Source organism: Lactuca serriola, chromosome 3 (assembly GCF_051521515.1).
Source record: "Lactuca serriola cultivar US96UC23 chromosome 3, Lser_US96UC23_V15, whole genome shotgun sequence".
Taxonomy (NCBI): Eukaryota; Viridiplantae; Streptophyta; class Magnoliopsida; order Asterales; family Asteraceae; genus Lactuca; species Lactuca serriola.
In genome coordinates, this window is record NC_136410.1 from 50,760,705 (window position 1) to 50,786,044 (window position 25,340).

General features: G+C 32.7%; 1 protein-coding gene across 3 annotated transcripts in view; it reads right to left on the minus strand.

Moving 5' to 3' along the window:
* The window catches only part of LOC145092256 (uncharacterized), a 42,830-nt gene extending 18,591 nt beyond the window's left edge, over nucleotides 1–24,239 (minus strand). Inside the window, exons 1-8 of one of the 3 annotated variants that reach the window (XM_079030187.1) lie at nucleotides 23,948–24,239; nucleotides 23,456–23,523; nucleotides 23,267–23,349; nucleotides 23,067–23,145; nucleotides 22,822–22,977; nucleotides 22,609–22,746; nucleotides 22,363–22,505; nucleotides 22,175–22,266 (exon numbers count right to left, since the gene is read on the minus strand). In XM_079030187.1, coding sequence (XP_078886313.1) covers nucleotides 22,176–22,266; nucleotides 22,363–22,505; nucleotides 22,609–22,746; nucleotides 22,822–22,977; nucleotides 23,067–23,145; nucleotides 23,267–23,349; nucleotides 23,456–23,523; nucleotides 23,948–24,083 — 894 coding nt within the window. In that variant the 5' untranslated portion in view covers nucleotides 24,084–24,239 and the 3' untranslated portion in view covers nucleotide 22,175. Of the gene's footprint in view, nucleotides 1–22,010; nucleotides 22,267–22,362; nucleotides 22,506–22,608; nucleotides 22,747–22,821; nucleotides 22,978–23,066; nucleotides 23,146–23,266; nucleotides 23,350–23,455; nucleotides 23,524–23,947 lie in introns of those variants that run through there. The other 2 variants (XM_079030188.1, XM_079030186.1) reach the window with 2 other exon arrangements.
* Nucleotides 24,240–25,340: the final 1,101 nt, after the last annotated feature.

The window sequence follows — 25,340 nt, forward strand, 5'->3', positions numbered from 1 at the left end:
TATTCTTGTGTTTCACTTTTCATGTTTTGACTTCCTGAATAATTAAATTGGTTCAGAACAATCAAATTATTCGAATGGACCACAGTCGTTCATATGTTGGAAGTAGGTATGAATGAAGACTGTCGTGAATTGGTGTGTGGATTGTCTAAAGTGTATTAGACATAACCAAATGTTTGCTGCAACGTTCATGAGTGCTTATGAATATGATTTGAGCATTGGATTAAACCCACGCTCACTTGGATCACTTCATCGATTTTATCACGAGTGATTGGTGAGACGATAATATCTTATATTCTTGAAACCGAGATGTGTGAGTTGTATCTTGCAAGTCGGTTACACATTGATAATATGTAAATGCACCAGTAACTTGGTGTCATAAAACATATTGTTGTGTGTGATTCGATGAGTGAGTGCAAGCAAGCATTGAATCAAAATTTATCCGTTCCTTTTATCAAAAGTGGGATGAAAGCGATATCTGTGGACCCCTCGATGATTTAGTGATGGCACTTAAGCGCTTGGCCAAGCCGGGACTAATTTGATGTGTTCAATTGTAGTCTGTTGTCAGTCGTCATAAATCGGAAATCGGGAAACAGAACATAGACTAAGAGAATGATCAAAATCCATGTCTCAAGTCTATACGATATCAAGAATGGAGGAATATATGATCCCTTATCTAAAGGACACGCTTCTGATAAGATCAAAGTTGACAACGACTTTTGAAAGCTACGATTGCTAATCAGGATCTGAGGTTATACGCAGAATAGTTATTAGACTTATCCAAGTGGGAGACTGTTGGATTAGTGTCTAAGTCCATAACTATTTTGGTATGTACTTGACCCGATTGTGCATGGTCCTTTTAGGTTGCCTTCACACTGGTGACTAGACAGGATGATTGTTGAGGAGAGAGGCTGGTTTATTGTTAAGAATAATAAATTATGGTATAAATATGATTTTTAATATATTATATGAATAATATATTAATTTGGAATCATATTATTAATTAGTATTTAATCAGAAATTAATTTAGAATTAATTTTGGGATTAAAGGAACTAACTGAAAGTGTAGGGGCTATTTTGTAATTATTCAATAGTTGAGGCTTTGGGCCATTGGATCGCCTTTATTAAGGCTTGAACGAAAATCCTAGAAGGATCTAGGAGTTTTCGTCTAAGGGCTTAAGGAAAGGAGTCCATGGACTTGCTTAGGCCCTAAGCTAAGGGATTAGGGTTTACACCTTGAAACCCTAGTTAGCCTTAAGTATAAATAGCACCCTAAGGCACTAAGATTTCGTCCAAGCCTTGGGAAACCCTAAAAGGGACGAAATCTAGGGCAAGATACCCTTCTCTCCTCTCTCCCATATTCATCCTTTCACCTAGTGTGTTTGTGAGCCATTAGAGGTACTACACTTGTGGTACTTGCTTTCAAGAGCTAAGGAAATTCAAGGAACTAGTTGTTATTGCTATATAACAACAAAAGGTATGTATTCTATTTTTATATATGAATTTCGAAAATAATACTAGCATGCCAGGTTTCTTTTTGTGTTCAGAAAGTTGTATAACTAATAGTGAAAACATAGATCCAACTTTAGGGTTGCATGCACACATATAATTGTTTGTATAAAACTCATCATGAACAACACTACGACGAAACAACAAAGGTCTCTTGCATAATGGTTGCAACCATGGTACCTGAGTTGAAAAAGTTCTATGAAGACTGTTGGCCATATGAGATGTGCTTGGATCTTGCGGAAAAGTTTCAAAAGAAAGCACATAAAGAGAGATATGAGGTTATAAAGGCATTAAAGGCTTGCAAACTAAAGGATGGAGAATATGTTTGCAATCATGTATAGAGAATACATACATACATATATATATATATATATATATATATATATATATATATATATTGAGGGACTGGAAAAACTCAACGTGTCTTTTAACAGAGAGTTGGCCATGGATATGGTCCTTAACTCTTTTCCTCTAAGTTATGATCATTGTATCTTAAATTAAAATTTGAACAACACAGATACCACGTTGACCCAACTCCACAACTTGTTGCAGACGGGGATGAAAAAGAATCAAGTCCCTTCTACAACAAGTGCTCCAATCCTAGCCATTGGACAAATCAGGGGAAAGAAGAGGAAGGCAAATCCTCAATCAAACTATAAGGGAAATGGTCATTCTAGATCATCTAGATGTGGGTCCAAGCCCAAGCCCAGTTCTGATATTCCAACTATGAGTGATCCTAAAGAGGTTGCTTGCTATTATTTTAACGAGAAAGGCCACTGGAAACAAAGTTATGCCAAGTAATTGCAGGACATAAAGGATAACAAAGTCAAGCCATCGTCGGCAGGTATATACACTTTGAAGCCAATAACTCACAACTTACTCATTCTTGGGTCCTTGATACCAGATATGGTTTTCACAATTTTTTTTCTAATTTGCAAGGAATAAAAGAAAGTAAGAAAGTGGAGCATGGAAAAATAAATCTGATCACGGGGAATAGGTGATCTTCACCTATTACCAAGATTGGAACTTATAGTCTAGTTCTTAGTAGTGATGTTAGAATTGATTTGTTAAATTGATGATATTCTTCATAAATGATGCAAACATTATTTCTTTTCATGCATTGTTCAAAGAAGCTTTTCGATATTCTTTTGATGATTTGAATGGGTCAATATAGGATTATAAAATTGGTGTTTTATGTTTAAAGCTTTACCTTGTAATGGTGTGTATTGAATAATGACTTATGTTGATAACTTGGGCAACATTGTATTTCACTTTGGTTCGTCTAATGGTGTAGACAAAGCATGCTTGTGGCATTGTCGTCTTGAAGACATTAACAAGAAACACATTGGAAAACTCCAAAATGATGGAGTATTGGAATCATTTGATTTAAGGTTAGATGATGAATGCGAGTCTTGTATTTTGGGTAAGATGACAAAATCACCTTTCGCTAGGTCTTGTGAAAGAGGTGAAGTTTTGTTGGATCTCATAAAGACAGATGTGTGTGGACCCTTCAGATCTACCAAAAGTGATGCCAATCGATTCTATGAGATGTTTACGGATATTTATAGCAAATATAGGTATATCTACCTAATTAAACATAAATCAAAAACCTTTGAAAAGTTCAAAGATTTTAAACATGAGGTCGAGAATCAATTAGGTAGGAAAATAAAGATGTGCTGATCAGACAGAGGCAGAAAGTATCTTAGTATCAAGTTCCATGAATATCTTAAGGAGTGTTCAATATTTTCACAATTGACTCCTCCTAGGACACCACAACTTAATCGTGCGGCTAAAAGATATAATCGAACCTTGTTAGACATGGTTCGTTCCATGATGAGTCGAGACTTTCTTCCTATTTATTTTTTGGGGTATGCCTTATAGACAACCGCTCATATCCTTAATCTTGTACCTACTAAGAAGGTTTCCACAACACCTCACGAGAAGTAGATTGGGATAGTTCGCTCGCTTGACCATATCGATGTCTAGGGTTATGAAGCTTTCGTTAGAAGAGAGACTCATGACAAGCTAGAACCTAGAAGTGAGAGGTGGAAATGGATCTTCTCACTAGTGGCCAAGATAAAGTCTATCAGGATAATGTTTGCCATAACTACCTTTCATGATTATGAAATATGGGAGATGGATATTAAAACTGCTTTCCAAAAAGGGAATTTGGCTGAGGATGTTGACATGAGCCAGCCAGAGGGTTTTGTACATACAAAGTATCCTAATAGAGTGTGTAATATAGAGAAATCAATTTATGGATTGAAACAAGCATCTCACAGCTAGAATCTTTGCTTACATGAGAAAGTCAAAGAGTTTGGTTTCTCTAGGAGTGAAGATGATTCATGTGTATATGTCAAAGCTAGTGGGAGTATAGTAACCTTCCTAGCATTGTATGTTGATGAAATACTCATGGGAAATGACATTCTGACCTTGCAAGAAGTGAAATCTTTGCTTGGGAAGTCTTTCACCGTGAAGGACCTAGGGGATAGTTGACATGAGTCAAGTCCCATATGTTATGGCTATAGGTTCGATCATGTATGCTATGACATGTACTCTCACTGATGTGTCTTATGCTTTGAGAATGGTTAGTCAATTTCAGGGCAATCCTGGCAGAGCACATTGGACAACAGTAAAGAACATTCTTAAGTATTTGCAAAGGACAAAGGAAATATTTCTAGTGCTTGGTGGAAGTGATAAATTAAGAGTGACTAGAGATAGTGATGCCAACTTTCAGAACGATCAGGACAATTTTAGTTCTCATTCGGGTTGGTTGTTTTATTTAATGGTGGAGTGGTTATTTGGAAAAGTTCCAAACAAGAAACGGTGGCTGATTCTACTTGTGAATCAATGTACATTGCGACGAGTAAAACATCAAAGGAAGCAGCTTGGTTGAAGAATTTTATCGGTGATCTCGGAGTAGTCCCGACTATTCAAGAGCCAATCATATCGACAAAAGGTACCATTACGTCATACATAGGGTTGAAGAAGGTCATATCCTAGTGAAGAAAGTGTATTTAGAAGATAATCTTGCAGATCCTTTTACAAAAGCTCTGAGTAGGGTTAATCATAATCAACATCCTTAGAGTATAGGCTTAATAGATAATATTAGATTTAGTAGTTAGTTGATAGTAACTTGTAACAAAATAAATGTAATTGATTTTGGTGATTAAATTATAGAGATTATTTATGAGTATGGTTACTATCTTTTTCAATTGTTTATTCTTGTGTTTTGTTTTGCATGTGTTTACTTTCTGAATGATTTGATTATTCGAAATTCCATAGTCGCTTATACTTTTGTAGGTAAGTGGTGAATCAAGATTGTCATGAATTGAATTGTAGATTGTCTATAGGGTTATACATTGAAATAAGATTTGTTACAATGTTCATGAGTACTTAGAAAATGGGATTTTAAGTATTGGATAAACACACACTTAGAGAATTACTTCATGGATTATATCACGAGTAATACTGAGACAATAATATCTTATATTCTTAAAACGGAGATATATGAGTTGCAATGTACAAGTCGGTTGTGCATTGGTATTATGAAAATGCATAAGTAACATGATGTTATAAAACTTAGCATCATGCATGATTTGGTGAGTAAAAGATACAAGAATATAAGTCGAAGTTTATTCGTTCCTTTCTCCCTAACAGGAAAAGCAATATCTTTGGGACCCTCGATGATTTAGTGGTTACATTATAGTGTTGGGCCCAGCCAGGACTGAATTGATGTGTTCAATTAGTAATCTATTGAGGTCGTCACAAATCAGGAAATCAGGAAACAAAATTTTGGACAAGAGATTGATGGTAATCTATGTCTCATCTCCATACGATATCTTAAAGAACGAAGGAATATTTAATCACTTATCTTAGGGTCGATCTCTGATTAGATTAAAGTCTGATAGTTTCTTTGGAAAGCACACTTTGTTGTTTAATTTAAAAGTTATACTTGCAATTGTAGTTACAGACTTATCCAAGTGGGAGACTGTTGGATTAGGTGTCTAAGCCAATAACTAAATTGATATATACTTAAATTAAAAGCAAAGTCCTTTTTGGGTTGCCCTCAAAACTAGTAATTGACAGAATGAATTTTGGAATGAAGGTTGATTTATTGATTTATTATATGATTAATAAATATCAATAAATAATTCGTTAATATATTATGAGATTAATATATAAATTAGATATAGTAATATTTAATTTATAATTAATCATAAATTAATTGGAATTAATTTTGAGATGAAGTGTCTAAATTAAAAGTGCAATGACTTAAACTGTAATTGTTCAATAGTTGAACAATAGAAGGATTCTTGATCCTTCCTAGGGGAACGAAATTTAGGAGCCTCCTAGGGTTTTTAGAATACTTCATGCAGATAATATGGATAATTAGGAAACTAGATAATTCCAAATTTGAAATAATATTGTTTTAATTCAAATTAGGGCTTCTAAGGTTTTCCTATCAACTATAAATATGGGTCATTGAACTCCCTGTTTTTGAACCAAGTATAGTGTAGCATCCCAAAAATATAGATAAAATTTTGTATTTAATTTCATTCAAATCACACGACACTAATATCAAAATAGTCAAGAGAGTATCATAGTAAGATGTTATCAGAGCACAAATTCCCAAAATCACTAAGTGCGGAAAACATAGGGTGATAAGATGAAATTAGGCCAGGCCCTGGCTAAAGAGCTCACACCGCGACGTTGTGAATAGATGACTGTTACGTGGTGTCGAGGGTTAACTACAAGTTATAACATGTTAGAGCCTCATTTACGAATCAAAACACCCCAAATCGATTGAAAGCTAAAGGTTGGCGATTTTTAGGGTTGAAATGAAGGCAAGAAAAGTTAGAGCTGGAGATTGATAAGTATTTTCATTCTCTCTCCATTAAGGTATGATTTCTCCGCTTTTGGTGAAATGTGTAGTTTGTGTAGATTGGTTGAATTGATTAACCTATAGCTTGATTATGGTGTAGATAAGAGGGTTTAGGATCTTTAATCAAGCTTAGAAAGTGAATCCCATAGTGGAATCAATCTAAAGAGAGTTATAGTTAGTGAATTAATGTATTAGAAGTACATTATAATGAATTAAATAGTATGAGATTATTAATTCATTGGCTGGAATAGATTAAGAAGTGGAGAATGAGAATTTAGAATAATGATCCATTAAGTGGTCATTTTGACCTTAAGAGTCATTAAGCTCTTAATAGGCTAAGACGAGTATTAAGAACTTGTATATGTGTATGAATAGGCCTAAGAGCAAAGAAGATGGATCAATATGCTCAATTGAAGAATAGATCCAAGGTGAGTTATATTTCTCTCTCTCTCTCTCTATCACACACACATACGCACACACTATCTCTCTCTCTCTCTCTCTCTCTCTCTCTTTAGATTACGTTATATATTTATTTATATACATGTATGTATGTTGGTACATGGAAGAATGTGTATGTGTGGTTATACATGTAAGACCATGTATCTGAGCATGTATGTATAACCAGAGAATATAGAGATGTATAAGGAAAGAACAAGGGTATTGTGAGAAATACCTATAACAGTAGATGAATAATGAATAGGATTATATGTAATATAATCCTATGTTTGAGTAGATAATAAAAGGTATATGTTGACACCTAAGAGACTGTAGATAGAGGCATAAGATGATTATATGCTGTATAATCATAAGAGTATATATGTATGTCTAGACATTAAAGGTATTGTGTAGAATACATATATGTTACTAGACATAGATAAGGATTAAGTAGTTAATGACTTAAGTACTAGATAAGTACTAAAAGATCCATTGATGAGGTAAAGCAATAGATTGTCCATGGGATACATATTATGTGATGAGTTACATAATAGAGATGATTTTTTAGATAGATGATTCATTCGAGAATGAGATAGAGGTTCCTATGGGAACAACTGTATGATTCCTTTGAGGAAAAGAGCATGATTCCTTCGCGAATAATAGTATGATTCCTACGGGAATTAGATTATGTCCCTACGGGGAAAAGAGATGATGATCCATTTGGGGATCTAGATAGATGGTTCCGGCGGGAATCCAAATTAGTATGATTAGATAAGATAGATAAAAGGTTTCTTTAGAGGAACAAGATAACAGAGTTCTTTGTAAGAACTTAGGGGTAATCAATGAGAGATTAAGAGTAAGGAATCCACGAAGGGATTCAAGAGAGAGGGATAAGTAAGAATGAGTGTTTCCGGTAATGTAATGGGATGTTGTTCCCTTAGAAGATAAATAAGATTAGAGTATGAGCTGTGACTGTTGGTCTAGTTGAAAGTAGAATGTTGAGGCATTAGAGTGGAGAATAGACAGATGAAAAGTAAGAAGGGTATGAGACAAGAATGCTCAGAGTAAAAGATGTGTCAAGAGCAGAGTAAGATTTTGAGAAAAGTATGCACAGAGTATAAGGATAACAAACAAAGTATGAGAAACAGAAGAGATATAGAAAGAAGAAGATTAAAAGAGAGATAAAGAAAGAGAAGGTAGAGTATGAGATGAGCTTGAGAAGAGGCTAAGAAAGAGCATGAGTAGAGTATGAGATGAGCCTGAGAAGAGGCTAAGAAAAGAGTAGCTGATAGAGAAAGAGATAGATAAGATAAGAAAGAGTATAAGGTAAATATTAGAGAAGAGTAGAAGAGATAAATGTAAGAAGAAGAAATAACAATGTATGCTATTAGAGAAATAGTTATATCACGGAGTAAGAGAAAGAAGAGATACGATAAAAAAGAGTAGATGAAACATGAAATCATATTAGAATATAACTCACCAGGCCCTAGTGTCTCATGTTTTTCTGGTTCAGGAAGTAGACGTGGTACATGAGAAGACAGGAGCACAAGGAGTTAGATTAGAAGAATAATTTTTAATTATTTGTCTTTTCCATTGTTGCTATATTTATAGAAAGATTTTATTGTAAACCTGTGATTAAACCTGATATTTAAAGTGTTCTAATTTGAATATAATTTCATATTGATATTTAAAACTCTGATAATTTTCTTATATATTTGTATAGAAAAATCTGGGTCATTACAATGAACCACGTATCTGAGAAGATCAACTACAAGAGAGATCTAAGTCCATTCACTCTTGGGCACAACTTTCTTGCAGGTAATTGTTAAATCTCATCCATGTCGTTGACACGAGGCGGTGAAGGTCGTCTCCACCGCTACTTCAACCTCCATCGGTAGGATATCAAGCATCGTTGCATCGATATCAGCTAAGGAATTCACAACAAACCCACATAATTCAAATTCGACTCCGAGTCTATTTACTAACTGGGCTAATTTCAAGCATACTTCCTGTAAAGCATCAATGTGAAAAAATGGGGACTATCGTTTCGACCATCCATCCGGTAAGGAAGCAGGAGATGTTGACGCTTGGATTGTAAGAATACATAGGTGGATGAAGTCTTAAGCGGGCAAGTGTTACATACCTGGATGGCCATGGTGATGCAGTGGTGTGTGTACGATTGAAGATTTTAGAGGGAAAGTAATCGACTTCTTTGGAGGACAATGGGCCGAGCAAGTAAAATAGGTGCGACGGAAGAAGATAAAAGGAGTCGGAGGCGGTGGCCATAAATAACTCTCTAAACATTTCATTAGACAATCAATGATGATGAAATGACCAAACATGTTCACCTCAAAAATTTAGCCACAAACCGATATTAATATGTCTGTTTAATTTAATTGTATATATAATAAAAAGTAACATTTTATTTTCAATCAATAAAATATTTATTTTAGGAAGAATAGTTAAAGCATGTTTTACTCCGAAAATATCAAAAATCAAACATCAAAGACGTAAGTGAGCCAATTATTAAAATTAACCATCAGACTTCATGACTACATGTACACGACTAGGCGACCAACTTTCATGAAGAAAATAACATTAGTTCAAGTTCGAGTCAATGAATCAATATTAACCATCATATACTTAGTATGCCATTTTTTATTTTTTTATTTTTGTTGTGAAATTATTATTATTATTATTATTATTATTATTATTATTATTATTATTATTTTATATATATATATATATATATATATATATATATATATATATATATATATATATATATAATTAGAAAGAAAGAACAAATGATTAGTGATTTTTTAGATTTTATATTTTGGTAACAACAATTTTATATTTTAACAGATTTGGTTTCTATGTAAAAAATAAATTATAAAAAATATTTTTTAATTTACAGAAAAAATTCTTATGCAAATTATTTTGTAGAAACGGTTTATATATATATATATATATATATATATATATATATATATATATATATATATATATATATATTTAAGACTTTATATGTTGACATTTTTAGTTCATGTGTAGAAAATAAATTATAAAAATCTTCTATAAAACAAGGTCTATGCGTAGATTTTTTATATAGAAACAATTAATGTATTTAAAATAATTAAAAAAAGATCTATATCAAATAGAAAATTTATATCTCTGCAAAACAAATTGTAATATCACCCTCATTAATAATTAAAATAAACTTTAATTCTATGTCTCAAAAGGATTACCACTAACATTTAAAATAGAATAAAATTTGATAAAAGAAGTTAATGAAAATTAAAATAGAATAAATTTGATAAAAGAAGTTAACAAAAAGACATTATATTTAATAGACATAAAGTCGATCTTGTTAACGTTGATATACAGTACATATCAAATTATATCATTGAATTACTAAGATGTAAAAAAAAATGATAACTACCTATTATTATTGTGCCGTTTTCTTGACACAAAAGTTGGCAGCGAAATAAAACTAATATTAAACTCTAATAAGAGTATAATACCATACTATAATTATTCTAAAATTGATTAGACATTTGTAACATACAAGCATATAATGTCCAACTTAATTACTAAAAAATTCTAATATTTGTATTTAGTGTTAAAATTTTGTAATAGATCGATCCGATCATAGTCAACTTAATTGCCTGTGTGACGCATGAGCCCCCTACACGTGTTTTGTTTATTTGTATGAAATCTGTGACGTGCTAAATTCATGTATAAGATGCAGATAAGAAGAATTCATTAGAATATTGTAGCTTTATTCTAATTTTCTTTGAAGTTATGTGTTTGTTTCCTAGGAAGGATGCCATGGTTGTGGTGACAGCAAATGTGGTTAGATTGGTAGGACATGAAATGATGAATGGATGTAATGTCTCCATAAGTGTAGGGCAGTTTGAACTTACACCCATGGTGTGGTATCAGGTAAAGGAATGGTGTGGGTATGGGGGAACATTGCCCCATACACAAAATGGACTTTAACGCCAATGTTTAGGGCACCCCACGTGCCTTTGTAATGGATTATTGCCACTTTTCTTTCTTTTTGCTCTCTGATTTCATGGGTGTATGTATGTGTATGGTTTACTTTTATAATTTTATTATATATGGTATATGTTATATTAAAATAAATGTCATAGCTTGAGGGGGAGAAATCAACACTTACAAGGATAAATGTTTTATACGGGTTTAGTGTGATAATGTCTTTGACTTGTTTCGTTGCATAATGAGCATAATTGATTATAGCAGGAAACAACCTTATTTTCTCAATTTGTTAGATATCTCTTCTCTCCCTTACTGCTAAGGGTGTCATTATGAAAAAAGGAAATATTATTATATAGTAATTTAATTTTACGATTGTTCTGCTGAAATTATATAAAGTTTCTAAAGAGATTTAATCATTTAAGTTTCGATTTTCTGTTGTGAAATTTTGATCCTTTATGATTCAACTTTTTAATGATATGGATGAGAAGTGATCATGACTTGGCAGGGTGATTGAGACAATTTCGTCAAATATTAGTTAAGCTACTAGTTCACATCATCAAAAAGTTTCTAAGTCGTAATCGACCTATTTTCAGCAATTAATGTCATTTTTAATCACCTAAAAATGACAACTTTCTTATCTTGCATTAGTAAAAAAAATGAATAAAATGGTAAACCACATCATTTGAGCGGCTCACGATAATCCTTCCTGATACCTAAATAGGAGGTCAATCACTGAACATTGTCGATATTTTGAGTTTGCCATGATTTGAATCATTGACTTCTTGTGTAAACTTCTACACCTCAACTGTAGGTTCCTATCGCGAGAGTTTATCTCGTAGTACTATTGTACTAATGATTCTACACATCTTCTAATAACTTGATCAGCACATTGTTTCTATAAATATGGCTCGTTCCAAATATATGTTTTCGCCTCCTTCATTATGTTATCTTTCTGAGCTCGGGTGAGATCTAAAGGAAGTTCTCTGGAGACCAAGTAGTTTACTATATCAGCACTACCTTGACATTCACCAGGATCTCGCTGCTCTTCAGCAGTGTATGTATGGTCTCCGCTTAGATTATCAACTTTATGGCACTCAGGTTTCCAAGCTTTGCGACGAGGTTGTAGGTTATCGAGAGGACTTCATCAACTTCTGCGACGAGTTTTTCCGTCGTTTTCCGCCCCCGCCATAGTAGTCGTTTTCCACTCCTCCCTATGCATTGAGGACAATGCTTAATTTTAAGCTTGGGGAGGGTATTTTTTTTTGTACAAAGTTTTTATGCATTAAATTTAAAAAAACAAATTAAAAAAAAAAAAATTTAATCCCAAAAGATTTTTCGTTTATGTTCTTAGTTTTCATTTTTCTTCTTAGTTTTTATAAAAAAAAATTTTTTATAAATAATTTTGTTATTTTCTGCATTTCTGCGTTTGCATTAAAAAAAAAAAGATTTTCTTCTTATTTACAATCGATAACTCCGCGAAGTTGGAAAGTTGGAAAATGAAAATCAAACTGAAAATCTGAAGTGACCGGATCGTTACTGGAAGCATAGAATCAGCTGCCATAACTAGGGGACCCAAACACCGTAGTTTGAGACTCCAACCTTAAATAATAAAATAATGGCATACTGAAACATTTTTGTGGGCGGTAATAATAGCTTTGGGATGATTTGCTTTTGAGTGTCTAAAAAGAACCTTTATCAACAACTCTGGACCCATAGAACACGGACCTAGTTGTTGACACGCGTTACCCTCGCGGTAACAGAAAGCTTAAGTATCAGATCCATACAGTCAAGAAGGAAGAAAAGGTACAACTGTCATATCCAGTACCCAAATCGAAATTTCAAGCACTTAATCGAAGAAATCTCAAGAAATTCAAAAGTTGATTGAAGAACTCAAGCCAAAAACAAAGTAACAAATTCAAGTTCAATCAAATCAGAAGCCATCTTAAAGTCAAATCTAGCGAATGAAGAAATGTGTGATATGATACTTGTGGCTCTCGAAAAAGTGAAAGCATATGAGTTGGGCCCCTTCGAGTGGGTTCACTGCTTCAACGAAAGCTTATTTGTCGTGACGGGTTCTTAAGGATGCGACAATTCTGATTCTTGAATATCTATTTTTAACGACATGAGATCCCGGATTGTGTTATTTTCGCTGACAAAGCTAATTAAGGTATAAATTTTAAATAAAATTTTGGCTGGACTATTGGGTTACACCGTTTCGTGGTCTTCCTTACTTTGGGAGTCTGTGATACATGAAAGGTAACAGGATGGTCATCTAGATAGTAGTGATTAGAGCTCCCTCGATGTAAAGTCTTATCGTATAAAAAAATATATAAATAAAAAGAACAATCAATAAAAAAGAAAACATAACTATCAAGATTAACAGATAAATAAAAAGAACAATCAATAAAATATGCATGCAAAAAAAATGAAAAAAAAACAAACAATGATACGGAAAAGAATATATATATATATATATATATATATATATATATATATATATATATATATATATATATATATATTTTATTGATTGTTCTTTTTATTTATCTGTTAATCTTGGTAGTTATGTTTTCTTTTTTAGTTGTTAGTCCATTTAGGTTATTCCCTTACTACCCCTACCTTCAATTCCATTTTCAATGTTATCTCTTCCTTACTTGAGGACAAGTAACGTCTAAGCTTAGGGGAGATTTGTTAGATGCATTTTACATGCATATAAAATGCATCTTTTAGCACAATTTCCTCAGTGTTTCATTATAAAAAGCTAACTAACCCCCGATTGTTCTTATGTATTGTGTGGTTCATGATTATTTTGTAGAATGCCCGTACTGCTCACGTTTGTTATGATTTTCAGGGCAATTTGGAGCACATGGATGATTACGTGAGTAAGGAAGGATGCTGAGGAATGATCAAGAATAGCTTGGAAGGAGGAATGACGATCAAAAAGAGACAAAATTGAAGACATGCGATCGCATGTCTCATCTATGGAATCGCATGTTTGGCTCGCAGCTTGACTTCAGTGATTTTTCGTGCCAAAAATTCAGATGGATGAAAAAATGATGTTTATGTGATCACAACTTCCCTCTATGCGGTCGCAATTTTGCCAAAATGTCTCAAAATAGCAACGTACTTCATTTCTTCGGTCCGAGACATAGTTTCTTTAATACATGTGATTGTATGCATGCCGTTTTTGCTGCTGGAAATAGCCCCACATAATCTTCCAGTAACCCTAATTGGCGATTCCTGACGATTGAGAGGCGATTTTCAGAGGTTTTTAAGTGCCAAACGCAGATCCGAAGGAGACGATTCGATTTTTTTTTGGCGTTTGGTAAGAATTATCGTTTAGATTCCATTTCTACTACTTGTAATTCGATTTTAGCCATGTCAGGCTAAAAACCTTAGATTCAGTTTCGCAAGACGCAACATTTTCATGTGATTAATCATTAGGCACGATGTTTAACTGTGATTACTGCTTAGTTTGATCAATTTCATGCTTAATTGAACGTTTGATTTTGATTCCAATTTCTGTTGGCCACTTTAATTGTTTGCAAATCATTCTTGTTAGCTAATTGTTTGGATCCGTAATTGTCTACGTTAATTAGTAAAAAGTAACAAGTATTGGATTAATTATGTGTTTAGGATTAACTCTAATATGAATTGATCAAACGAATTTTTACGCCTCCGAGCTTATGAGAGGTATTGGACTTTACTACACTGTATCTAATGTTGTTTTTCTTTGTTAATCAAGAGATTGTTTGGTTAATTAAGTAAAAAGTTAGGTTTCATTCAGAAAGCTTATTTTGATTAAATAATTTTTGTAATAAAGGTCATTAGATTTTGTTAATGAACTTCAATACCAGTTTAAACAAGTGCACGGTTCAATTATTATGTTGAAAGTTAATTGCATGATTAGGAGAGTCACCGTGGAACTGAAATTGCTTTCTCTTTATTGAATTTTCCTAGTCTTTCAATTGTATTATTCTTATATAATTTTCTGCTTTGTTTTATACACTTGTCAATAATTAGTGTGTGCCTTACGCAAAGAGGCATAGACTTTAGGACGTGTCCCTGAGGATTCGACCATGTTCACCTATACTACCTGTTAACGCAATAGAGCAATCTTCCATTTATTTTTATTTGTTTAAATTGTGTGTGAAAACGGTTTTAACAGCGACAAAGCAATTTCTGGTTAAAATATATTGATTTGCCCTAAAATTGCTATTTTAGTGAGTTTTCTTTGTTTTTTTCTGGGGAAAATTTCATAGATAAGTAAAGTTCTTTGACCAAAATTTATTATGGGTAATGATGTTTGTTTTACCCAAAGAAAAGATAACGGACTATTAGAAAGTTCTATCTTAGTGAATTTGACCATTTGTAGAAAGTTTCAATAATAATAAACAAATGACCTAAAGTATATTGGTAGGGCCGGTCCTGAAGATGTAAATATCCTCAAATGCCCAGGATGAGTTAGAGAAAAAGGGTCTCTATCGCTATTATAAGTTTTTATTTTTAAATAAATGTATATATAATATATAATAAAAAAAATCGGGCCATGTGCAAAGTGTGGTCTTGATGGTTAGTTTTGCTCTATGCATGCTATAGAAGGTCTTAATGCATTAAGATGTTGAGATTTTGTGTTTTAAGCACTTAATGGACATGCAAAGTCATAAAGTTGGAAGCTTTATGACTCATGATGGTATTTTAGCCTTGGATCTGCAATTGGACGTATTAAGTTGAAGAAATAAGTGCTTAATGGGATAAGAGGAGGGTTGTTGCGTATGTTGGGCGTACCACAGGGTACGTTGCGCATACACAAATCTGGCCCCAATGCCTTGAACATGCGTGTACGCCCTGCGTACCTCCGGAGTACCCCCACGTACGAAGACTGAGTCAATTCGGCTGAGTTGACCCGTTAACTTTTACTTTGACTTTGACCAAGGTTAAAAAGTTGAACTTAAGGGTATGTTGAGCAATAGTTGAGTCTTGGTCTCTATCTGTTGAATAGGTGAAATGTAGAGCCGGTATTTTGAGCAGTTTATCGTTCAGCCTTTTGTCAAACTGTAAGGTGAGTTTTCCTCACTGTATTCATGGGTTGAATGCACCAAGGCCAGCCCATTGGATTGATATCATGTTATACATTGACTTATGATATGCTGAGTATGGGATAAATATGTATGATTATATGATAGTTTCTTATATGCGTAGACTGATAGATCTGTAGGACTACCTGTAATTTCTGGCTGCATGATTATCTATTTGTTGATTATGTTTATTATTTGTTATATGTCGACATATTGTGTTGGGTTGAGACTTTACTGCTATGTGCGTGAGTCAATAGACCGGGGTATTCCAGTCCGATGATTGAGTGCACCTAAGGGTATTCCAATCCAATGACTGAGTGGGTCCGTTGTATATTGGTATTCCAATCCGATGACTGAGGGACCTGTTGTAATATAAAAACACTTGGTCTGTAATATAAAAACATTTTCTTCCAAACTTTAAAGTATCCATTTTTTATCATTTAAATCATAAGTTTTTATGTTTATTCATATGCATAAAAGGGTTTTATGCAGTGTTGTAAAAGTTACCGAGTTGGCCGATTACTCGGCCTCTTACCGAGGCGAGTTACGAAATTCGAGTACTCCCTAGTCGGCCCCTTACTAAAGCGAGTAGTGGTGTAAAACTCGGCAAGATCGGTGATTAATATGTATAAGATTCTTAATGATTTATTATTTAACACATACACATGTGATTATTACTACATATATATCTTAAGTTTTTAATAATTATTCATAAAGTGAGACCATTGTGTGTTTTTCAATTTTTGTGTATTAACATGTATCGAATTTTATTATATATTTCAATCAACTTATCATTTTAAGTTATGATTTTGATATATATAATTTCTTTAAAAATATTTTTACATGAATTACTGAACCCGAGTACTCGGTACTCGACAGTCGGCCGAACAGGTACCGAGTAGCGAATTTTACAACCTTGGTTTTATGTATGTACCCCTAATTCCCCTTTCTACACCCCCCCCCCCTTTCCTTTTTGTCTTTTTGATTTTTTTTCTTTGTCTTTGTCTTTTTGTTTTTTTTTCTTTGTTATTTTTTTAATCTTTTTTTTTTGTTATTCGTTTTTTTGTTGTCTTTTTTGTTAATTTTTTCTTTTTTTGTTTTTAATATTTATAATAAATACATATTATTATTATTATTATTATTATTATTATTATTATTATTATTATTATTATTATTATTTGGGTTATCCTTGTGTTATTTTTTTCATTTAGACTATCTATGTTTTATTTTTTTGTTCGGACTATCTAGTATTATTATTTTGTTGCGATTTTTATAGTCGTTAAATAAAACCCACACACAAACATATATACAATTGTTTGTAAATTTTTTTAACACAAAGATACTCAAGACAAAAAAAAAATAACACAGTGATAGTACGAACGAAAAAAATAAAGAAAGTTAAAATTAAAGTTAAAGAGACATCAAATCAAATCAATTATTTTTAAATAATAATAATAATAATAATAATAATAATAGAATACAACAAAAAAATGACAAAATATATTAAATCAAAATGGGTTACAGACACAAAAAGAAAAAAAAAAAAAAAAAAAAAAAAAAAAAAAAAAAAGGTATACGGAGAAATTTCAAGAATTATGGTTACATACAACAACATTCATACATAGATACTCTGATACACTATTGTCTAATAATTATGCAAGTATGAATAATAATTTTAATATTTTTTACTCGTTTTATTTTATTTTATATTTATTTCATGACGATTCTGATGTAAATAAATTGAGCGTGATGATCATGGTTTGAGTTTGAGACTTGTCTTGTTGTTTGTAGGGGAGTCGGACTTTGAATTCCATTGTAACTCCCGGTTCCTAGTATGTATTTAAAGTTATAATTTATTCATTTTTGTTTAGAAACTCGACGAGTTGGAGGCCCCAAACTCGTCGAATAGAGATCAGATGAGACGCGGCTTTTAAGTAACCTACTCGACGAGTTGAGAGCCCTTAACTCGACGAGTAGGCTGGCAGGGGTGAAACCCTAATTTCGGGGTTTTGCACCCTATTTAAGTGTCTTAATCCCCACATGCTAGCCTCATTTACAGCCTCCAAGTCCCCAAAACCTAAATCACGAAACCCTAAGGCATTGTATGAGCTTGCGAGTCATTTTGAGTGAGTTTTGTGTGTGTTGAAGCTTGTGAAGGAAGGAGAAGCTTGGGGATTCAAGAAGAAGCTAGTACATCCAGAGACACCACTTCATTCTCATCATTTTTTGGTAAGCAAGTCTAAAACTTTCTTAGTGATTTCTTAGATCTCCTTATTATCACTTTATTGAGTTTTTGGTCCAAGAAGCATGATCCTTGGGAAATGGACGTCCCAAGTGAGTATACCTTCAGATCTAGAATCATGGAGGGCTTTCATGGCATAAAGATGCAAACTTTATGGCCATTGAAGCCCCATGCAAGCTTTAGGATGTCATTTTGGCCTTTTTAAGCTCCTAAAGGCCATGCATGGAAGGAAAGTTAGAAGCTTTATGTATTTCTGAAGTATCTAGGGTTCAAATCTCAGTGTATATGCCTTAGTTTGGAGTATTGATGGCTTGTGGACCAAGATCTAGGTCCTAAAGAGTTAGGGTTTGAGCTAGATCCATTAAGTAAGGGTATTAACGGGTAAAGGAGCTTAATCCATTAAAAGGACTATTTCATTGTATATGTGGAGTATGGAGCTTAGATCTGAAGAAAAGGAGCTTAATCCATTAAGAAGGGCTTAACAGACTGAAGAACTCGACGAGTTGGGTCGGGGTGTCCCGATTTTGTTGATGGGAGGAACTCGACGAGTTGTGAAAGAACTCGACGAGCCGGGTCACGATTTCAGGGTTTATGATTTATGGAACTCGGCGAGTTGGGTCAACCCAGAATGTTGACTTTGACCAGGACGTTGACTTTGACCAGAATGTTGACTTTGACTTGAACTTTGACGAAAGTTGACCCTTAAGGGGTTATGAGTATGAAATGAGTAATTAAAGAAATCTTCTATGTATAGGGGTTTGAGTCGGGTGATATCCGGAGCCTGAGTTTTTGCAGCTACTTCCAGTTATCGAGGTGAGTTACCTTCTATTAGAAGTAGGTCTAGGGCACCAATATCGGCCCACTAGTAGATATATAGAGTAGAGATGATTGTCTTTGTGATAATTGTCTGGTTTGCCACTATCTGATGTGATTTATATAATATATGCCATGCTATATGTGATAGTGGTAGGAGGGGTACTTAGACCCCGTAATCGATTGTGATAAACCGGAGGGTAGGTCGGGCACCCAGATATGTCTGACAATATGTTTATGATATGTTATTATGTGGTAGTGATAGGGGTGAAACAGTCCCCGTAACCGGTTGAGATAAACCGGAGGGTAGGTCGAACACCCAGATATGCCTGACAGGGTAGGTCGGACACCCTGGTATGTCTGACAGGGGTAGGTTGGGAACCCCGGTATGCTTGTCATGGGTAGGTTGAGCACCCAGGTATGCTCAGTAGGGTAGGTCGGGCACCTAGATATGCCTGACAGTATGTATTTATGTGGTATGATGGGAAAACTCACTAAGCTTTGTGGTTACGGTTTTCAGTATTGGTTTCAAGTACTTCTTCAAAAGGAAAGGAGTTGGCATGATTGCAGCGCATCACACCATGATTTCTGCACATGGGATTGTTGGAAGTTATACTCTGATGTTGTTTTATCATGACATGATTTGACTATCAATACATTGGTTTTGGATATGAGTTGTTTATATGATGCTTTCAGACAAATTGTTTTATAATTATTAAATTAAACATGAATTTTTTGATCTTAAATTTTGAGATTTTACATACATCCCTTCCATTTATCTTTTTGTGGGTTAAAACTTAAAACTCACTAACCGCTATTGATATCATGACTTATCTAGCTTCATATTTTTACAATTTTACTTTATTATTATTTTTTTTTTTACAGTTTTAGCCCAACATTAATTTATTTTTATTTTTATAAATTTGTTTTTTTTATGAACGTATTTTATTTTATTTTTTAACTTTTATTTATCTTTTTTTTTTTCAAATTTCTCATTTTGCAACTTTGTTTTTAATTTTTTTTAATTTTTTTTTGTACATCTTCGTTTATGTCTTTTATTTTTTTTTTCAATATTATAGATTTCAAAGAATTTTTATAAAATTTTCCCAACTTTCTTTGTACATCTTTTTACGAATTTACTTTTATAAAATTAATTTTTTTTTACATAATTAACTATATGTATCTTTGTTTTTATGTATATTTTATGTTAAAATGCAACCACTTATCTACCAACATTCAGAAAAACACTTACATTTTGTTTATATCCAGAAAAACCCTTACATTTTCAGTTACATCTTACATTAACCCAAATATCCGGTTTTTTAAATAAATTGTCGATTGTGTCACATGACATTTATCTTTTTTGTTTTTAGGTTAACATTAGGGTGTTCATGGGGCAGTTCAGATCAGATAGTAATAAAATTGTGAATAGTGATAGCGGGGCGGGTACCTTGCTAGCATTAACTGTAACCGAACCGAATTGCTAAAAAAACTGAACCGAACCGAACCAGATAAAGACGGGTAACCACGGTTTGGTTCACGGGTATCCATTAAATATAAAAATAGAAATCAATCAAAACTACAAAGCATGAAAATGTATTATATTTAAACTACAATAATTTTTTTATATTTAAGTTACAATCAAATTAGATTGTATGTACGGTTTAATGATCGAGAAAAAGCTTCAATTCAAAGGAATCAATTTGGGTATTATTGATGTATTTACATCAATAATACCCAAATTGATTCCTTTGAATTGAAGCATTTTCTCGATATACGGTTCAGTTCGGATATTCCGCGAAACTCTAAATATCCAAACCGAAACTAACCCGTAGGTATCCGGTTTTTTCGGTTTCGGTTTTTTTCGGTTTTGGTTTTTTTCGGTTTTCGGGTTAGCCGGATCGGCTCGGTTTTTCGGTTTTCCGGTTTTTTTGAACACCCCTAGTTAACATAAAAACAAAAATAAGTGACGTCGCCTCTTGTCTAAGGTAAACCTAAGAAATACATCATTTACTTAACGTCCATTTACTCATGCAAAAATAACAAACAAGATAAATGTGATATCACAAAACAACCGGTAACTTCTTTTAAAATAACATATATATATATATATATATATATATATATATATATATATATATATACTAGTTTATAACCCGTGGAAACCACGGTTACAAAATTAATTAAACTATTATAGTGAGAACTCAAAATTATCAATCAATAATTTCAAATAAATTATTAATTAAAAGATATTTTTTAGTTATATAAAATTATAATCATTAATTTAAATAAATATGTGAAATTATATCACTTTATAATTTGTATTAATTTTAATTTAATTTTTATTCTAATGTAGTTAAATTAATGTAATTAGAGTGGGAAAATTAAAATTTAAAATTAAGAATTAATAGGTTGATAAATGGCATGCATTAATAATAAAGCATAATAGGGTGACACATGACAAAAGTAGAATAAAATATGCATTAATTAGGAGATTTAATAGGATAACACATATCAAAAGGAGATTAAGACTATTCTTTTATTAGAATAAGGATATATATATATATATATATATATATATATATATATATATATATATATATATGGGTAAATCTGAAAGGTAATTGAAAATATAAGCGTTTTTTTTGCATATAAAAAAATATAAGGGTTTTTCTGAATGCTGAAAGATAAATGGTTGTATTTTTGTGTATTTTTCCCTTAAGATTTTCTGCTTGTACAAATTCTATAGTAAATTATTTTTTGTTAATTGTACATACAAAAACTTTCCGTAGCAAAATACGGGGGTGTGCTACTCCTAAATAACTACTCTCCCACAAATTTTTTCCATATAACCTATATATATATACATTCTAATAACTTACTTTATATTTCCCAATACGTCTTTTGTCTATATTTACTTATATGTTATGATATGATAAGAATGTCATAATAATCTAGATTATCGTATTTAATCCATTTTTCATTCATTTTAGTTTACCTTTTGGCTTTTTTTAATCCATTTTTTTAGTTTTAAATTTCCTTTTTAAACTTTCCTTGCTTGCAATAACTTCCTTGCACATCTAGCAACCTTCTAATTGTATGATATACAAAAAAAATGACCACAAAACCTTTGGTGTTCACTTGTATGAGCTCACTAGTATTGAATAAAATCTTGTTTACACACTTTCTTTGTGTTCTTTCTTTTGTAATTACCTCATGTTTGATGCTGCAACTTTCTTTGTCTTTCCTTCATCACACGACCACTGAAGGTTGATGATTTGGATTTTGTGACCACATTGGATGACCTATTTTTTCAAAATTCATGATTTGGTGAAAATGAATAAAAGTGTAACATCTTTTAATACTTTAAAAGAAAACAGAACTTAATGATGCAACATCACCCTTCTATTTGTTTGTGTAGCATTTTGACCACAAATTTGCTTTCTTTTTGTGCCCCTCTTTCCTCTGTTTGGAAATGAAAGGGACGTGGTATTGTGTTTCTTGGAATTAGTTTCTTGTTGTGGGATTTTAAGCAGAATGCAACCTGTTAAATCAACACAACAATGATCTTTGGTTACATAAAGAAAAGAGAATAACAACATATATAGGTGTGTATCATATATGTAATATGCTTCCTCCTCACAGACCTTGTTAAACAAATCAACATCATTGGTTGTTCTTCGTGGTGGAATTCTTTTATCAATTGCAAAATGAAATTCTTGAGGTATTGTGACTTGTCGTTTTTTGTTACATAATAGCCCCAACTCCCCTTTACTTTCAAGTATCTACAGGAATTTCAAGTGGATATATCGTATATGTTAAAAGTTAATTATAAAAGTTTAAGTTTTAATGTTTTATACCTTCTTGTTTAAAGGTCTGGCCTTGAATTTTGGAGCTTTCTCCAGCTGTTCTTTTTCTACTTCTTTGGAATTACTAATCTTCAGATGGCGTGGCCTCAGCAATGTCTGTAACAGGGGTATTTTGGGAACTGTTAGATTTGTTTTCCATTGATAATTCTGCATGAAAAGAAAAAGAAGAAAACTTAGCTGATGTATACTTAAATATAAATTGTTATATTTCAGGTGTAAAGAAAATAAGGACCAACCTGTATTGTTTTTGCTTCTTCAAGCTTTTGCTTCTTAGGAGGTGGAGATCTAACACTCTTATATGTTAAACCTGCATCCCTACAGATATAAGAGAAATTAAGCATAAGAAGGTTTGACAGAAGGAAACTCTATATGAAGGGTTTTAAGTGTGATAGCTAGTCTTTCCAATCATAAGAAGCTCTAACTCTAACACTCTTACCTTTGTTTTTGTTTCCCTGGTTCCATTTTCAGCTTCTTAAAGGTATCTATGAAACCTGTTGACTTAAATGGTGTTTCCTGCAACTAGAAGACAAAGGTAAAATTTTAACCACAATAAAAAACAACAATGGACAAAAAGTTATTTGTGCTAGTGAAGAGGGGGATTGGGGACATATAAGTCTCGTATAACCTTCTGGGGAATTTCAGCTTCATTCAAGTAACAAAGGCTTTCAATCTCAGTAGTTCTTGATGTACTATCTGTAGGTATAAAATGTATACCAATAAACAAGAAGCAATCATGAATTTGAATGAAAAATGTCGACATAAACAACATAAAGCTAAAGAAAACCAACCGATCCGATCCGATCCATTTGGCATATTATTGACATAAACAAATAATCATTCGTTCACCATCACTTTGTAAAATCAAACAGATTACGGAGTTCTATGACAATGGGAAATGATTAATAACAATAAAACATCTAATGTTTCATAAACTCTAAAGTACAAGTAACCAAAGCCACTACTCAGAAACATCAATTAACATGTCCGTTAAACTGAATACGCTAAACTTAAAATCGAATTCTGAAAAGGAGACCCTAATTGAAAGTAGAATCTTAAAATTCCAAAAAAATTTGCAATCTAATGACTTAGAATCACAAAGTTATGACGGACAACGTACTTGAAGGGGAATAGCTAAGAGCTCCCTTGAGTAATGCTTTGTTCATATGCTCTTCAGTGTCTCCTTTACTGTAATTGAACAATTTGGTCGCTGAGAACTTGTGCTCTGCATTGATCACTCTATTTCTGGAGTCCATTCACAACTTTTGATAGATTTGAAGACAATATCGATAAACAGATGTAGAAGGAATTTGCTTGTTAGGCAATTTGGTAAAGCAGAAGTAAACGATTCATCAACCGCTGAATCATTTCATAGAAGGGAGAAAGCTTACGACCGTTGAAGTCGCACAACTGAAAAAAGACCCACTAAAAGGGAAAACCACTATTTTTGTCCATTAAAAAATACGTTTGATTTTGCTTTAATTACTTTTACGTTAATTTTATGGTAATTTGTTTTTATTAAAATAAAAATATAACGAAGTTATTTCATTCATATGTTCATTAAAAACGGTATAAAAATCTTATAGCAGTGGTCTTATAAAACTTTCTAAAAAATAGATCATAAAATAGTTATGAATAATTAATATAGGCCATATCGGAACCTAAAATGGTTTTGAATGACAAAAATATAACTAAAATAGTTCTATAATTTTTTTTTTTCTACATATACAATTCATTCTAAAATTGATTATTTTTTATTGGGTCACATTTCTTTTACCTAAAATTTTAAAATATATTTCTTGTCTTGACAAGACTTATTGAATTATTTTTTATCATATATTTTTCTTTCATATTTTATTTAATTGTTTTTAACATACTTTTTGTTAGGTAATAATTATATGGTTTGGACTAGGCATCTATCTTGTATAGGTCTTGGTGGGATGTTAAGAGTGTGTTGTGGCGGTGGTTGTTTGTTAGTGGGTGTGTGTGGCCATACACGTGTGTGCAGCTGCACACCTGTGTGCTGCTAATTGTGGTATAAATAGGAAGTCTCAATATACGTGTGTGAACAGTGATGTGTATGTGTGTGCTTTTCAAGGTGTACCTGACATTTATGAGTAATAGATGTATGCATGCTTGATGTTATTCTTATTCTACTCCTTATACACTTTGATTGATTGATTGCAATTCATTGACTACTGATTTGGATCCATAGATTAAGGGACTTACAATTGGTATCAGAGCTTGGATTGTATCAACCAATTTTGTCAAATCTGGAGCTTATTTGATCTTATTTTGAAAAGAAATTTGCGTTTTTGGATAGATATCTGGAAAATAAGGGGAGGGGGGGGTTTCTTTGCATTTTTTATAAAAACGAGTTTTTGATCGAGTTTTGGAGCAAAAATGAGTGAAAAACGTTGTTTTTTTCGCGAATTTTTAGAAGGTGTGCGGCCAGGGAGTGTGCGGCTAGGTGTACGTCTCGGTTCACGGCTCAGCCTCAGTTCACGGCCCAG